Source organism: Polypterus senegalus, chromosome 7 (genome assembly GCF_016835505.1).
Source record: "Polypterus senegalus isolate Bchr_013 chromosome 7, ASM1683550v1, whole genome shotgun sequence".
NCBI classification, from domain to species: domain Eukaryota; kingdom Metazoa; phylum Chordata; class Cladistia; order Polypteriformes; family Polypteridae; genus Polypterus; species Polypterus senegalus.
In genome coordinates, this window is record NC_053160.1 from 82,915,143 (window position 1) to 82,933,809 (window position 18,667).

At 37.4% G+C, this 18,667-nt stretch overlaps 1 protein-coding gene across 3 annotated transcripts in view; it reads left to right on the plus strand.

Moving 5' to 3' along the window:
• LOC120532687 (aminopeptidase Q-like) overlaps positions 1 to 18,667 on the plus strand; it is an 83,914-nt gene that overhangs the window by 38,120 nt on the left and 27,127 nt on the right. For all 3 annotated transcript variants that reach the window (XM_039758962.1, XM_039758961.1, XM_039758963.1), the window contains 6 exons: positions 3,372 to 3,448; positions 7,092 to 7,228; positions 16,237 to 16,289; positions 17,049 to 17,196; positions 17,295 to 17,389; positions 18,556 to 18,666. In XM_039758962.1, coding sequence (XP_039614896.1) covers positions 3,372 to 3,448; positions 7,092 to 7,228; positions 16,237 to 16,289; positions 17,049 to 17,196; positions 17,295 to 17,389; positions 18,556 to 18,666 — 621 coding nt within the window. The remainder of the gene's footprint in view (positions 1 to 3,371; positions 3,449 to 7,091; positions 7,229 to 16,236; positions 16,290 to 17,048; positions 17,197 to 17,294; positions 17,390 to 18,555; position 18,667) is intronic.

Genomic DNA, 18,667 nt, shown 5'->3' on the forward strand with positions numbered 1-18,667 from the left:
CACTTCCCTCTATAATGGAAAATATATTGATCAGTTTCAAGGACTTAGACAGCATCTCTACAATTTATAAAACCATTTTACAGTCCCTCCCTTTCAAAGATCTAAGAGGACAGTGGGAAAAGGATCTCTCCCTCAACATATCAGAAAAGGAGTGGAAGGTAGCAATGCAGAGAATTCACTCGAGCTCCATATGTGCAAAGCAAACAATTATTCAACTCAAAATTATATATCAAGCACATCTGTCTCACTTAAAATTGTCCAAAATGTTTCCAGGGCAAGATCCTACCTGTGAACGCTGCAATCAAGTTCCAGCCTCACTGGGTCACATGTTTTGGGCCTGCACCAAATTAACATCATTCTGGACCAACATTTCTAAATGCCTTTCAGACAGCCCTGGTGTCACAATCCCTCCTAACCCATTAACAGCTGTGTTAGGTGTACTCCCAGATTGGTTTACAGTGGAGAAGGACAAACAAACTATAATTGCTTTTAACACACTACTGGCATGCAGACTTATCTTGCCCAACTGGAAGAATCCTAATTCAGTGGGTAACTGATGTTATATACTACGGAAGCTCTGAACCGGACAGTGAAAAAAAATTATGGGATAACCCTTATCTACATACAAGATACTTTCACGTATGTACGAGATGTTTTCACGTACGTACGAGATACTTTTACTTAAACTTAGAGATAAACTTCGATTAAAATATTACAAAAGTGTGCTTCGGGGCTTCCTAATTACGATCTTACCAAGGTTGTGGCGCTTCAGTTTGACGTCACTTCCAGCGCTTGTAGTGCGGTGATATAAAAAAGCAGACGGATGGGCTTTTATTTATTAAAGGAGTGTGGGATGGTTAGAGTTGGGTTTAACAGCAGCATGCAATACCTACGTCAAGTAATGCCCAGTACGTCAGTCACGAAATGGCCATCGTATACCCCATTACATTATGGTTAAGAGTAGGCTTGTGGGAGGGTAAGGGTTTAGTTTACAGGTATTCGTCTGCACACTCGTACGGAGCACCTGAGGAGATATGGTGTTTTGTTTCTTCTGGGAAACAATTTGGTGCGTACAACTTACTATCTCGTGCCCACCACTTACCATAGCCTGCGCACCAGGTTCTTTAAAGTTGCACCTGCCAATATTACATGTGCGCCGCATACTTTCAGATGAGCACCAAATGCCGTCGCGTGCTACTGTACATCATTTTCTGGAAACGGGACATATCACTGAACAGTCTGATGTTTTCCTCACACAGTTACAGTCCACATAAATGAATATTGGCAAGTTTATAAAGGCAGGCTATGCATTCAAGCCCAGATCGTTAAATCCACGAAGCAGCACCACTAACCAATGCACTAATTTATAGTAAAAGGAAATTACATTACTTAGCCATTTTCTTTCTAGCCCGCAGCTTGTTATTCGCAAAAGTTACGAAAGGAATTCATATTTCATGTATTTAATGCGTGTGAAGTTTACCCAGTTCAATGCGGGTTCACTAATTTAATTCTCTGGTAAACCTGGCACACTCGATCGCATATCTGAACTAATGAACTGTGTGATTTAACGTGCATCTAAAGAGTTAAATCCAAATCGGGCCACAGTAACTCCTGCCGTTTTCGGACAAGAATTGTATCCTTGCTAAAAAGCCAAACTTGAATATCCTAGTGACATTCACTGGCAAACCTGGCACACCGGGTCACCCGTTGCATTGTGCAAAAACGAACTGCGATCTTTAAAAGTACAGCAGAGATCTAAATCGTGTTGCGGCGGATTTTTATTGTCACGTATTTGACAAGATGGATCTCCTCAGGTGCTCCGTACGAGTGTGCAGACGAATACCTGTAAACTAAACCCTTACCCTCCCAGAAGCCTAGTCTTAACCATAGTGTAATGAGGTATGCGATTGGCATTTCGTGACTGACGTTTTGGGCATTACCTGACGTAGGTATTGCATGCTGCTGTTAAACCCAACTCTAACCATCCCACACTCCTTTAATAAATAAAAGCCCATCTGTCTGCTTTTTTATATCACCGCGCTACAAGCGCTGGAAGTTACGTCAAACTGAAGCGCCACAACCTTGGTAAGGTCGTAATTAGGAAGCCCCGAAGCACACTTTAGTAATATTTTAATCTAAGTTTATCGTGTACGTACGTGAAAACATCTCGTACGTACGTGAAAGTATCTCGTACGTACATGAAAACATCTCATACGTGCGTGAAAGTATCTCAAATGCGTGCGTGAAAACATCTAAATGCGTGCGTGAAAGTATCTCGTGCGTACATGAAAACATCTCGATGCGTGCTGAAGTATCTTGTACGTACGAGATATTTTCACGTACGTACGAGATAAGGGTTATCTCATAATTTTTTTTCACTGTGCGGTTCAGAGCCGTAATATACTATTTGAAATTGGAAAAAATCAAATTCTCAGTTAGAGGATCTGTGCAAAAATTTTTCACAACCTGGCAGGATCTAATCAATAACATTTTAGAATAAGCTTTTAAAGTACTAAGGAAGCAGATTCTCTTACTATTGTTTTTTTTTTCTTTCTTTTTTTCTCCATTCATCTATATTCACTTATTAATTTATCTATTTACTTATTTTTACTAGGTTTAAGCTTTATTCTGCTGCCCATGCTGTCTTTCTCAGGGATGGGGGTTGATTTGTTTTCACTTCTATTCTTGTAAAATTGATCTATTTGTATGGAATGTTGCGTGATTTCAATAAAATCAATAAAATTAAATTAATAAATAATGTAATTTGTATCAAATGATTATAACTTTATTTAGTTACCTAACCTAGCGCAAGCTTGAATTAGTTTTAAAAAAATTAAGTATGTTATAAAACAATTCCTTGTCAAATTAAATGTGTTTTTTAATTACTTGATTCTTGTGAAGTGCTCCCTAAACAATTTTTACATTCAAGAAATAATGTTTCAATAAATGCACATCACAGCAAACTCTCGACTTTCTGACTTGTTCCATAAAGAGACTGATTAGCATTGACAATGTCTATTTAATTATTTATTGTGTGTATTTGAGTATTAAAGAATTACTTTTTTAAACCAAATGATTTAACTCTTTTTAAAGCATTAGTTTATTTAATTCTACATGTGACCATTTCTTCTCCGTTATCAACTGGATGGAAACATCTTAATTGTAATGAACTTTATATTATTGTGTTTTGTTTTCGTTAATCAAGTTTTTGAGTATTCATGTATTTAAATGTACTGTCTAGCAATTCACTATTAATTCCTTATACTTACATTATTGCCAGCTCTCTAAGCCTGTACACAGTGAAAAATGAATTGCTGTGATCTGCACATATTGTATTAATCTGTAGTGTTCCTTTATTCTTTTTCTTTTAGCAACACTTGGTATGTTCCTATTGAATGGATTAAAAATGGATCTGCTCAACCCTTGACCTGGCTTAAAAGCAAAGAAGGTACAACTTTTCCATGATGTTATTTAGCATCCTGAAGTCAGATCTATTACATTTTCATTGTTTGTGTGAAGTTTTGTGGAATTTGTATATGTTTTTTTTTTCTTTGGTTACTACAGTTTTTCCTCCCATATCACTAAAAATGTGCAGCTAAGGCTAACTAGTCATTGCAAATTGGCCCCTGCATGGGCCCTTTGATGAACCAGTGACCTGTCCAGGGTGGTTCCCTGCCTTGTGCCCAGTGTTGCCAGATATACAGTATAGGCTCTAGGCTCTTCACAACTGTCAACTAGATTACGCAGGTTGCATAATCGTACAGTGTGGTATGGTATATATGGACTTATCTAATTATTCCATGTTGCATTTTTCCCCTTTTTTTTTGGTTGGTCCAGTTATAAAAGCCCAGGGGCCTCATGCATAAACAGTGCGTACGCACAGAAATGTTGCGTAAGAATGTTTCCACGTTCAAATCGCGATGTATAAAACCTACACTTGGCGTAAAGCCACACACTTTTCCACGGTACCTCATACCTTGTCGTGCGCAAGTTCTCCGCTTGGTTTTGCAGACTTGCGGCACCCAGCGTCAAAGCAGTGCTACTGTTCCTGTGTGGTTACTCTTTATTTTCCTGATGCGGCTTTATAAATACTGTACACTGAAACTAACCACATATTGTTTATTAGTGTAATGAATCTGATTTTAATTAACTTGTAACAATATAATGGTCCAGGGAATAGCCATAGTATTCCAAATACCATAACTGCTTTAGCCTTGTTACTCTCACTGCACCTTCTTCTTCTTCTTCTTCTTTCAGCTGCTCCAGTTAGGAGCTGCCACAGCGGATCATCTTTTTCCATATTACTCTCACTGCACCACTCGGAGTATTTATATCACTGTATCTGAGTGGGGAATAACAGCAGCAGCTGATCGGAAACAGAATTATCGGTATACAATATCGAGCACACGCTGTCTCAGCCACGGCAAAATGTTTCAAAACCTTTCCTGTACAGATCTCGCGGTTCAGAAACAGTTTCATCCCAAGAACTTTAAACGCACTCAATCAATTGCTCTTTGTAGAACTGTTTGTACTTACAGTATAAGTACAATCACCCCACTGTAAACTTACATTACAGTTATAATATTACACAACCTGAGCCACTTTATAAAATGAGTATTTACATATGATGACGATATCATTTTTAAGATGAAGTGCAGCAAAATATATTTATTATATTATAATAAAACTTTAACTTCATTTAAATAATCTATATTCTTCACTGGGAGTGTCGTGAAGGATAGAATAATTAAACATGTGCTATGAAGATATTTCAATGTTCCTTAAACGTTTTGAAGAATCGGCGCTCTAAGCTTATAGATGGCTTAATGTCTATTACAGAGCTGATTGTGTGGTGATCAGTTACTTGGAGAAAGAAAATCAAGGACTGCAGGGGCGGCCACGCCAATATATATTGAATATAAAACAGAAAGAGAAAATAACGACACAGCTAAAAACGCAGTGGCAAATTTCGACAAAAGTTATACGCTTGTGTCATGAGCACGAGGCGGCTATGCAGTGTCTGCAACGGACATGGCCATCCACCGTGCATGAGATACCATATTGACATTGGCGGGCGAAGGGACCACCGATTCTTTCTCTGCCCAGGACCGCCACAAGCCTAGAACCGCCCATGAGTACTGCTGCAATAAATAATTTCATCGAAGGTGGCACACAATCACTGCGTCGTGAAACTCATGTTTAATAATGTGCTTTAACTCCTATCATCATGAAAATGATATCACGTATACATCTCAGTATTTTAGTTATTCAGAGAGCTGTAATATCACAAATGTAATGGATTCTGTGTCCAGTCGGAGGAAGAGAGCCGGTTTAAGAAGCAAGTAGTGGTTCACACACATAGAGCACATAGAAGATCACATACAAAACAAAGCATTTAACGTGCTACTTTAATTACGATGTGATTTGAGAAACTGGTTAATTAAACGATTTTAAGATGAAGTTTATGATGTTGATATCTGACAACTTCTTTTTTATTTCCGGCACTGTGCGACTTTGTGAACGTGAGCTTTCAAGTTTCTCCAACACTCTATGTCACTCGATCAACTTCCTTTTGTTGATTATACCACGGTTTAAATAAACAAATAGTATGTTTTTCCTTTGCCTCCACTTGGTATTTGCTGAAATTCTTATATTTTCCCCCGTGCTTTTCCCATTGTCTTTTCACAGAAGGCTGAGCTTAAGGGCAATTTATATTGATTTACATATTCAAAGAGGCGTTATTCTGGGAGGAGTTGGGGCGGGACAGAAGGTGCATGCACGAGTGTTACTTTTCACGCTGACAGGGATTTATGGAGCAGAAGAATGCGGAAGTTGGAGTACGCACAGATTCCTGCATCTGGATTTTTCTGTGCGTAAGCACATTTCGACTTTTGTGCTTACGTCATGTTATAGTGCGAATTCTATGCACGGCGTTATGCATGAGGCCTCTGATGATTTATGGGTCCAGTTTGCAGGGTTTGAATCCTATGATTTTCCTTGTTTGTGTGGGACTCAGAATGTAGGTTTTTGCAAGCAAAAAGAAAAAGTGCTATATTCATAGAACGCTGAAGGTGCGTCAGTTTTGTCTAATTAATTGTATGGAACAATGAAGAAATTTAGTGTAGAAGTGTGGCCTGAAAGACAGAATTCAGTAACTTATTTCTAAAAGCCTGATTGTGCAGTTCTGGCTAGTATCAAAGAAGAAAAGTTAAAATGATTTAAGAACTTATTTCATCACTGAAGACATGTACATAAATGGGGAATAGAGTTTTAATGCAAGAATCATAATTATCTAAGTGATATAAATATAATTTTCATGGTGCCAGTATATATAAATATCACATAAATGTTTTTCATAGTATAAACAAGCAAGCATATCAGAAAATATGCAATTAAGCTTTACCACATATTTTATATCATTCAGATTAAAAACGAACAAGACACTCAATTCAAAATGACCTAATATATTTATATATTAGAATAGAATTTTAAGTTAACTTGTCTGGTAGTAAAACGTTGGGTGCATTAACATTCATCATAGTAGAAATAATTGATGTCTGTTTGGTCTCATTCTGATGTGTCCACCTTGTGCTTTTTAGATTTTGAGTCAAAGGCAGGAGGGAGGAGAGAGGTTTTGGCAGAGTTTAGAGGGAAGACAGAGAATGGGGTTTTATCTGAGACAGCAAGGAAAGAGAGAATCTCACCAGAGAGAGGAGAGAATTTTATCAGACGGGAGGGAAAAATATTCTAAAATGGACACCATAGCTGTGTTACCAAAGATAGTTTTAACCTTATCCTACTTGATTGCCTTTTGCTTTAAACAGTAATTACTTTAGTTACATTTCTTTTTTACATTTTACCATTTCTACCAGTATTCAAAACATTAAAAATATATGTTTACCAAGAAATTAGCTTATTTACAGTTTACTCAAGTGTTTTATGTTATAAGATAAGATAAACAAAGTTGCTCAAAAAAGAACAAAAAAGAGTGTGTCACCATTGCAAATCAAAGGGTATATAGGCATAACTGTTCAATAGGCAAAAACAAGCTGAATATTGAATTGTTTTAAATTATTTTTTTGCATTTTAAGGTACTTTCCCTGAAATGAAGATTACCTCCGAAAATGACTGGATCTTGTTAAATGCAAATATTACAGGATATTATAGAGTACAATATGATGCATTAAACTGGAACAGAATTATTAATCAACTGATGAAGGATCCAGAGGTATTTTTGTCTTTATTTATTTCTGGTATATTGTTTTTAAGTCATTTGTAATGTATTCAGATGCCAAACATGAATGATTTTGAAAGGTTGGTAAACCATCTACACACCACACTCCAAGCATGATTTAAGTTATGCTTGTATTTTGGATTCAATAATAATCAATTAGTAGCTATATTCTGTATGGATGATGAAATAATAATAATTTATATTGTATGGAAAACATATTATTATTATTATTATTACTTGGATATGAGAAATATCATATATGGCATTTTAATTTGGTTTATAGATGTAGGTTACCCAAGAAGGCCAAACACATATGACAGATGCCAGTAAATTTGAGACAATAGTTGAAATAGGCGCCAAAGATGAGCTCATATGGTGGACCTTTTTATTTTTTTTAATAATAAGAAGATATCTGTATGCACTACTACACTTACCTAAAGGATTATTAGAAACACCATACTAATAAAGTGTTTGACCCCCTTTCGCCTTCAGAACTGCCTTAATTCTACGTGGCACTGATTCAACAAGGTGCTGAAAGCATTCTTTAGAAATGTTGGCCCATATTGCTAGGCTAGCATCTTGCATTTGATGGAGATTTGTGGGATGCACATCCAGGGCACGAAGCTCCCGTTCCACCACATCCCAAAGATGCTCTATTGGGTTGAGATCTGGTGACTGTGGTGGCTATTTTAGTACAGTGAACTCATTATCATGTTCAAGAAACCAATTTGAAATGATTCGAGCTTTGTGACATGGTGCATTATCCTGCTGGAAGTAGCCATCAGAGGATGGGTACATGGTGGTCATGAAGGGAAGGACATGGTCAGAAACAATGCTCAGGTAGCCCGTGGCATTTAAATGATGCCCAATTGGCACTAAGGGGCCTAAAGTGTGCCAAGAAAACATCCCCCACACCATTACACCACAACCACCAGCCTGTACAGTGGTAACAAGGCATGATGGATCCATGTTCTCATTCTGTTTACGCCAAATTCTGACTCTACCATTTGAATGTCTCAACAGAAATCGAGACTCATCAGACCAGGCAACATTTTTCCAGTCTTCAACTGTCCAATTTTGGTGAGCTTGTGCAAATTGTAGCCTCTTTTTCCTATTTGTAGTGGAGATGAGTGGTACCCGGTGGGGTCTTCTGCTGTTGTAGCCCATCCGCCTCAAGGTTGTGCGTGTTGTGGCTTCACAAATGCTTTGCTGCATACCTCGGATGTAGCGAATGGTTTTGTCAGTCAAAGTTGCTCTTCTATCAGCTTGAATCAGTCGGCCCATTCTCCTCTGACCTCTAGCATCAACAAGGCATTTTCGCCCACAGGACTGCCGCATACTGGATGTTTTTTCCTTTTCACACCATTCTTTGTAAACAGTAGAAATGGTTGTGCATGAAAATCCCAGTAACTGAGCAGATTGTGAAATACTCAGACCGGCCCGTTTGGCACCAACAACCATGCCACGTTTAAAAATGCTTAAATCACCTTTCTTTCCCATTCTGACATTCAGTTTGGAGTTCAGGAGATTGTCTTGACCAGGACCACACCTCTAAATGCATTGAAGCAACTGCCATGTGATTGGTTGATTAGATAATTGCATTAATGAGAAATTGAACAGGTGTTCCTAATAATCCTTTAGGTGAGTGTAAACAGTCACCAAAGTCTGTAGTAAAGTTGCAGTTAATGAGGAAAGATTCTGGTAGAAATTGTATTCTGATTTTTGAAGTGACTAAAGAAAGTGTTTCATCCTATATTTAAATGCATGAAGATAAATAATCAGTGTTGAAAAAATAAGGATAAAAAATGTATATGTTTTTGAAAGCAGGAAGAAACAACTTCATATGAAAAGAACTCTTCCCAGAATGAAATAGTGCTTTATCAAACAATGGTTCTTCAAGGAACCAAAAAAAAAACAGTAAAGAACCATAAACTGCCATTTAAGAAAGAGCATTTTCAACACTAGAATTACCAGAGCCTACGAAAAAACTCATAGATCCATCCCACTTTAAATTGCTTCGCACCTCTCCATCAGCGTCTTTTGTCCTGTAAATGTGTCAATAAGCAGCAAGCAGCCTACTATCACATCCCCCCACCGGCGCACAGTTTTCTCAGCTGAAGTCTGTTTACCTGCATGTCAGTTGCTTAGAGTTGAATAGAATGAGAAGTCAAGCAAAATGACACGTTTTATAAATACTATATGGTTGTTTGGAACTCATGCATTTCATGTGTGTTCCGTACAACCAATTATATAAAGACATCATTAAAAATGGAAACGTTTTTCATGTTTTAGTAATAATTGACAAAATGTAGACATGACGTGTTTAATGTGTAAAGCCTGTAGACCAAATATCAAATAAACACTTTTCATAAAAGGTACGAATATAACAGAACAAGTGCGCTTCTATTCAAGAATATAACTGCAGAAAAAGAACCCGTGTTAGGATATTTGGATTTAAACATTAAGTTGAGTGTCCTATAGTAATAGATTATTTTTTTTAGCCAGAAGATAAACTGTTAATGTGCAATAATGAAGCATAGTCAGTTGAAGTGGAATCATTCTTAATTCAGTATGCCAACACATTTGTAAGAGATTAAGCCAATCTAGATTTACTACTTTGTAATATTCAAGACAGTTTAGAACATCAGATTTTTGATCAAATATGATCACAGCAACATAAATTTACAGTTTTTTATTTTTTATTTTTCCACAAATCAGCAATAAATAGAACAATTGCATTTAATTTACTCAATGAAAACAAAAAAGCTTTAATTTATTAAACTGGGACTGTTTTCTAAATGTGATGACACCTGAGGTGCAATTAGTTAGATTTTAATTAATGATGTTTGGAGTTGGAAACTCAAGAGTGGATGAGACAGAAGACAATAAAGAAATAACAGAAAAGACATAAACCAAGGGCCAACCTAGGAAGGAGATGAGGGATGGATACAACAGTAGTAAGTATAAAATGTCAGCCAAATAATGCCGTAAAAAATTATACAAAATGAAGGTCTATCAATACCTTGTCATACAGTAAACCACCAAAAGACAGTATTCAAAGACATCAAAAGATCAACATCAAACACTGAGCACCAAAAGCAGAAATGCAAATAAATATTTATAAATTTCCAATTTTTGCTCATTTGGCAATGGGCTAAATCATACTGTAATTTAAACTTTTGACTGATGAACTGCTGTCACAACTATTCTTGAATATAGAGACATACAAGTTCACACACCTTTAAATTGCATCACAAAAAAACAACTAATGAATTACTTAAAAAGGCTCTAGCCCCAAGACAGAAGTAAAATGCTGAGCTGCACATGAGTACACATGAGAAAAGGTATGCTTAGAACACTACAGGACCTATTCAATGACCTGAAATCAGACTTGTGGGACATGGCACAAAAAAAATTCACATACTCCAAAAAAATATTTTTCTAGATAAGAAAATGCATTGAGTGTATCATGGAAAAGTTGACAAAAATTAATATGAGGACTATGTTGAGTCTGCGTTAAACACTTTAAAAGTATATGAAATAATTTGAAGCGAGTTCACTACTTATTTAATTTTGGCAAAACAGTGCCATCTGCTGGGAGATGGGGGATGTTAGTGAATACCATGAATGTAGAGAGGCCTGGTATACAAGCAAATGACAGCCACAGTTACAATGTAATGTACAAATTGCAGAGGGCTGCAAAAGAAGAATTCTACTAAAATGCAGTTTTTTTCACTGTTTTAGCAGTATATGTGCAATCAATGAACTAGACAATATTTATAAAAGAGTGCAAAAATAAGCTATACTGCATATACAAACCCTTAATACATATTTTTTCAGATTTCACTATAGGTCAAGAGTGGTAAGCAGTAATCATTGTACAATTATATGTAATAGTTCATCATGTTGAACCTGTACACTGTGTTGACATGTATCACAGACAAATTAATAGAAAAGAAATCATGAAAGTCAAAGTAAAGAACCAGTTAGTGGTCAATCACCTCAAAGTTATATGTAGGAGATATTACATTAACTTTATATTTAGGTGTATTATGAGGCTGCAGCAGCAACAGCCTTTGAGTATGGAATAGTCTACTAAATTGCCAAGATTTAAAAAGAAATTAATGAAATCACTCGGAAAGGTGTTAAGTGTAACAAGCCTGTTTTGCTTTATTTTGTGCATTTTTCATTATTTATTTTTCTTTTTATACTGCTCAAAAGAATTAAAGGAACACTTTTTAATCAGAGTATAGCATAAAGTCAATGAAATTTATGGGATATTAATCTGGTCAGTTAAGTAGCAGAGGGGGTTGTTAATCAGTTTCAGCTGCTGTGGTGTTAATGAAATTAACAACAGATGCACTAGAGGGGCAACAATGAGATGACCCCCAAAACAGGAATGGGTTAACAGGTGGAGGCCACTGACATTTTTCCCTCCTCATCTTTTCTGACTGTTTCTCCACTAGTTTTGCATTTGGCTACAGTCAGTGTCACTACTGGTAGCATGAGGCGATACCTGGACCCTACAGAGGTTGCACAGGTAGTCCAACCTCTCCAGGATGGCACATCAATACGTGTCATTGCCAGAAGGTTTGCTGTGTCTCCCTGCACAGTCTCAAGGGCATGGAGGAGATTCTAGGAGACAAGCAGTTACTCTAGGAGAGCTGAAGAGGGCCATAGAAGGTCCATAACCCATCAGCAGGACCAGTATCTGCTCCTTTGGGCAAGGAGGAACAGGATGAGCACTGCCAGAGCCCTACAAAATGACCTCCAGCAGGCCACTGGTGTGAATGTCTCTGACCAAACAACCAGAAAGACTTCATGAGGGTGACCCAAGGGCCCCATGTCCTCTAATGGGCCCTGAGCTCACTGCCCAGCAGCATGCAGCTCGATTGGCATTCGCCATAGAATACCAGAATTGGCAGATGCACCACTGGTGGCCTGTGCTTTTTACAGATGAGAGCAGGTTCACCCTGAGCACGTGACAGAAGTGAAAGGGTCTGGAGAAGCCATGGAGAACATTATGCTGCCTGTAACATCATTCAGCATGAGCAGTTTGGTGGTGGGTTAATGATTGTCTGGGGAGGCATATCCATGGAGGGTCACACAGACCGCTACAGGCTTGACAAAGGCACATTGGCTGCCATTAGGTATCAGGATGAAATCCTTGGACCCATTGTCAGACCCTATGCTGGTACAGTGGCTCCTGGTGCACGACAATTCCTGGCCTCATGTGGTGAGAGTATGCAGGCAGTTCCTGGAGGATGAAGGAATTGATACCATTGACTGGCCTCCACACTTTCCTGACCTAAATCCAATAAATGACCTTTGGGACATTATGTTTTGGTCCATCCAATGCCACCAGGTTGCACCTCAGACTCTCCAGGAGCTCAGTGATGCCCTGGTCCAGATCTGGGAGGAGATCCCCCACAACACCATCTGTCATCTCATTAGAAGCATGCACCAATGTTGTCAGGCATGTATACAAGAACACAGGGGCCATACAAAGTGCTGCGTACAATTTTGAGTTGCTGCAATTAAATTTTGGCAAAATGGAATAGCCTGCCACATAATGTTTTCACTCTGATTTTTGGGGCGTCTTTGAATTCAGGACTCTGTAAGTTGATCATTTTCATTTCCATCAAACGATGTGGCATCCTTTCGTTCCTAACACATTACCAGTCTATATCAGTATAGATATCCAAGAGGAATTCTTTTTCCCATTGAGATCTGATGTGTTTTCAAAGTGTTCCTTTAATTTTTTTGAGCAGTTTAGTTTCTGATGTTTTTTGTTATCTGTATCTTTTGTGTATATAACATAGGCAGCATTTAATGTCACAGGAGATACTTTTCCTTTAACAGGACAATGAGGGAAAATGCAAGATCATTAGCTACCCTGAGTTTTGTTAGAAAGACACAAAGTTGATGTTTTCTTTTGCATTTGTTTGTAATTAATGCTTCCGTGCTTGTGCATTTAGCTGTTGGTAGTTGAACTTCACTTCAACTTCAGTATTGTGTTTTGCAGAATGTGATGTTTACTTCTGTTCGATTGAGCCTATTAGGTTGGAGGGTTAGATGAGAGAAGTGTTCTTGACCGTAAAGCCCAATCTTCTTTTCAAATTTAGTGATACAAAGTTAGTATTGTAAGTAATTAGCTTATGGTTTACAATGCTAGTGACTGAAATTTCTGTTGTAGTTACTTTCTAGCTCTGAGTTAGCACGATTTTCCCTAAAGGAAGATTGTAATGATGTTTAAAGGTTAAAGGACAGAATACAAATTACGTGTTATCTTTTTTTAGCTTATTAAACAGGTTAAACTTCACACTTGCCACTCCATATTTTTACATCTATTGGTTGAAGCTTTTCTCTTCTCATGTCTGGTCTGTTGCAACTCTCTGCTGGCAGGAGCACCAGCATGTGTCACCTACTAACTGCAGGTGATTCAAAATGCAGCGGCACATCAGGTCTTCAACCAAACAAGGCAGGTACATGTCTTTCTTCTCTTCAGAACACTACAGTGACTTCCTGTAGCCACATGTATTAAGTGCAAACCTTTGATACTTGTCTACAGAGTAGTCAGTGGGTTTGAACCTTTATATATGGAGACGCTACTGAGGTCCGATGCACTTTCTTGACCACTCAGGTCTGCTGATGAATGGCATCTGGTGATACCACTTCTGTGGGGTATCAGATCTCAATCCAGACTCTTTTCATGTGTACCTCCTAGATGGTTGAAAAAGCTGCCCACCTCCATCTGAACTGCTGATTCTCTTACTGTGTTTAAGAAGCATCCAACAGACTGATGTTTACTGGATTATGTTGACCTCTTTTGTAAATTGCTTCGGATGAAAACAGCTGTTAAGCAAATAAATGAAAAAAATTACTTATGAATGCTTTGAAATCACTTAAACTCTCCTATATTATGTACTGTTTGACTTGTCTTTATGCCTATTTGTGCAAGATGTTGTGAAAAAAACATTCACTTTTACAACATTTTAGGACTATTTTGTTCAGGAGATTACACCTCTGTGATAAACAGTAAACCAAAAGGTGTCTTCGACAGAAATAATAAGAAGGATTTGAAGTTGGGCAGCATGGTGGCGCAATGATAGCGCTGCTGCCTCGAGTTTAGGAGACCTGGGTTCGCTTCCCCGGTCCTCCCTGCATGGAGTTTGCATGTTCTCCCTGTGTCTGTGGGGGTTTCCTCCGTGTACTCCGGTTTCCTCCCACAGTCCAAAGACATGCAGGTTAGGTGGATTGGCGATTCTAAATTGTCCCTAGTGTGTGTGAGTGTGCCCTGCGGTGGGTTGGCGCCCTGCCCAGGATTGGTTCCTGCCCTGTGTTGGCTGGGATTGGCTCCAGCAGACCCCCATGACCCTGTGTTCAGATTCAACGGGTTGGAAAATGGATGGATGGATAGATTTGAAGTTGTGCATACCACATTAACTGGCCCCAGGGATTCACCCCCCCTAATGGCATACAAGGGGTCAGATTAACTTCTTTTTCAGCAAAATGAAAAAGAAAAGTATGGATTAGTAATATAGACATGTGGAGTGTCATTTTTATGCAATTTCAATGTTGCTGATCATTAATATGGTGAAATTGTGATACCAGCCAATGAAAACATTTGAGAAAATTCCGAAGGAGTCACAAGCCTTTCAGAAAAAGTAATTAGAGATTGAGGCTGGGGAAAAGGACATGATATACAGTTGGTAGTGTGTATGACAACTGTTATTTCAAAATAAATTCTTCAAGAAGATTTTGCACTAATTTTAATAGAAATTACTTTTTGGGAAGAACATAGCAACTTACCAAGTAGTTTAATTGAAATTAGCACCTAAGAGACATTTAATTTTCTATTTGGAAGCATTATGTGTACAAGAGATGTTGTTAGAGGAGTTTAAACATGATGTGATTATATGCTGAGTATATGCATTCATTCATTCTGTGAGTTTTTCGGATAAGCACTACTGATTCCATTTTGTAAAAGTACAATGCTCAACCACACATCATTGTTATCCACCAGAAATATCCAAACAGTAGGAGATCAACTTCCCACCCTTGTCAGTCATGCACTTATGCTTTTCTCTTATAAGACATGTGCAGGGCATTCTGGGATTTTACTTACAATCTGCTTCCTCTCTGAATCAATGTCTCTCTGACGGAGCTGGTGCGCCTGAGCTCCATGTTTGTTCTTGTAATGGAATCAAGTGCAGTGACTCAGGGTCAGGACCAGTCCTTATATGTGTAAAACAAGAAGCAGACACAGAAAAATGTTTGGGGCATGTATGCAACCTCATATAATAAAAATAAACAAAAAGAAAATAATCTTTTAAGATAGGCATCTGAATCTGACTCAAAGATGGCCAATCTTCTGGTCATGTGGGTTCCAGGCAGAAAGGGGCAGGTCCAGGAGGTTGGGCAGTAGAAGTGACTTTAGAGGGGAACATATGTCAATCACCTGTTCTGCAGAGGAAGGAAGAGAGAAGGCACTAGAACAAAGTACCAACCCCTGGTTCATAGGGTGACTACCATCACCGTAGCCTTTAAGATGCCTGCCAAGCATATGCATATGATTTACTGTATCTTACAATATTTTTTGAAGTAAAATGTTATCTATGGTTAGAATTATATACTAAAAAAATTGAAAGACCATAAATGAATCTATGCAAACTATTTGATGTGTTTTTTAACAGTACAGTATACTTTATTACACTGTTTTGTGTTATGTTTTGTTTAATTAAATGGGTGGAAATGTCATTTCACCAACAGGTCATTACAATATGTAAGTCTTTCTAAAGATACACAATTTTAAGCAGGTTTAGATTTTTGAGTCAAAATCAGCATAAGAAATCTACAATATATTCTTGCCACCAATGTTTCTGAATTTATTTAGCCTACCTAGATATACAGTATTATTTGTACCAAATACTTTAAATCAAGTTGATGCTTTTGTTGCAGTGCAGTATGTGTAATTTTGTTATTATTCCCATATTTTACAGATAATTCCACTATTTAACAGGGTATTTCTGATTGGGGAAATTTTTCATGTGCAGTAAGTATTTTAACCTTGAAAACATAGTGAATATCATTCATGTCTCTGCAAAAGAAAGAAGCACAATGATTGCAGGTACGGTAGATTTTAATATCTACCATTGCACTGGCAGTAGTAGCATTTTGAAGTGGAAGCCCATTATACCATATAATTAAAGTGGTAATAAGTAAAAGTTATGAATGTTTAGAGCCCTGTGATGGACTGATGTCATGTCCAAGGCTGTTTCTTTCCTCGCCATAGTGCTCCTAAGATAGGCGCTGGCTTCCCATTACACTGAATTGGATTAAGATGGTTGGAGAATGATAAAGATGAGAATGTAACTCTGTAGTAGAAGGACCTGAGCATAAAGGGCAAGAGCCATGGCCAGAAGCATCACAAGAAGTGGACCCAAGGCTGCCAAGCATGATGTATTACTGCATCCATTTTCATTTTGTTTTTGTCCTGGTGTTCCATTTCACCTGAAAGTTGCTATTCAAAAGTAAAACTGGATGTTATAGAAATGTGCTTTTGGTGATAATAAATATATTTTTCCAGTTTATTTGACTGTTAGATATATAGACTATTTGAGTACATAGTGTTTATCAGAATCTATTACTTTTAAATGAATAATTCTTACCAAAAGTTAAGATGTCTTGAAGAGTATAAAAAGAAATCACACTGTAAGAAGTAGTGTAATGTAACTAAATGACATTGATTTTTATTTACAGCCACAAGTATATATAATGTATGGTTTATTTTTTGTCACTTTATTTCCCCTAGATCCAAAAACATGGATGTTGAAATTATACTCAATGCAACCAAATATTTGGCAAAAGAAAAGGATTTTTTTGTGTGGCAAATGGTGCTTGTTATTGTGGAGAATTATATGGCTAAATTCCAACCTTTCCTTCTATATGGGTCATTAAAGGTACTATTTTTCAAATAGATCAAGTAGAAAAACATAACATAGTATTTGGACAGTGTGATTCAAAACATGTATTTCATGTTTGCTTATTTTTTTCCCAGCAACATGTGTCAAATATGTTTTTACCATTTTATCAACACATCATGAACTCAATAGGAGGAGACATCATGAAAGTGGAGAAGGATTCATTTCTTCAGTAAGTATTTTTAGAAGTTGAACTTTTAATTGTGCATTTTTAGGCATTTTAATATACTAGTCTACATTTGTAAACTTGCTAATCGTTTTTAACAATGGGATATAGAAATATTATTTAATATACATCTATAACTATAGGACATAAATGAACCAAAAATATCATACGGAATTAGCACAATTTCTAAATTTTGGTGTTAGGTCTTCTGAAATGATCTACTTGAATACCAGAATGAAAAATAAGCTTTTTCATATGGCCCAAAACTGTTATTTCAATAGGACGATTATCAGAATTCAGCTTGCACTTTTTGAAAATACCACTGACCAATTTGGATTTGATCTGAATATTTAAGAAAATATAATCAAAGAAAAAAAACATAGAGACCACAAAGCCAAAGCTGCAGTGTGTTCAGCCTTACCAAAACTATACGGTTAAAGCTGGGAAAAACACAGCTTGGTCTGATGTTTCTGTTGAGGCACACAAATGGTGGGTCCAGAATTTCGTGCCGGCCGTATGAATCCATACACCCAACCTACCTTATATCAATGAGCTGTTTTGAAAGCAAAAGTAGGCACTACCCAGTATTAGTATAGTGCTGTAATAATTTCCCAGGGAATGTATACACACACACATACTGTATACACATATACATATAGCCATTTAGCTATATATAGTAAAGAGACAAAAGGGCACAAGATAAAGGGTCTGGTGCACCCAAAGGCAAACCCTGTACATTAAAGTATGCAAAATGAGTAAAAAGAAAATGGGTGGTACTACACAAGTGACTCATTGCAGATTCTCAAGACAGTCTGCTCTTAAAATGGTGCCATCTATGAGGAATTCTGGGAGGAAGAGTTGGGTCCGGGTGGTCTGACCAGAAGTGACATCAGAATGGGAGAGGTGTCAAACTATATTTCTGCAAAGGGAGAAGGAGAAGAGAGAGCATTATTAGACAGTGCCCCCTTGTGTCTTGTCGGTAAATCACACTTACCTAAGCTCCCCAAGCAATATACAATATACATATGTATGTATAGATAGATAGATAGATAGATAGATAGATAGATAGATAGATAGATAGATAGATAGATAGATATGCATGTTGAGGAATTTAATAAGGTGAACAACGCTTTCATTATTCATTCTGTGTTCCATTTTTTATTTAACACAAGGGATCAGATACAAAGAGTGATGTCGGTGGCTTGTTGGCTTGGATTTCATGAATGCTTACAAATGGCATCTAAGACCTTTACAGAATGGATAAAGAATCCTACTAAAGAAGAG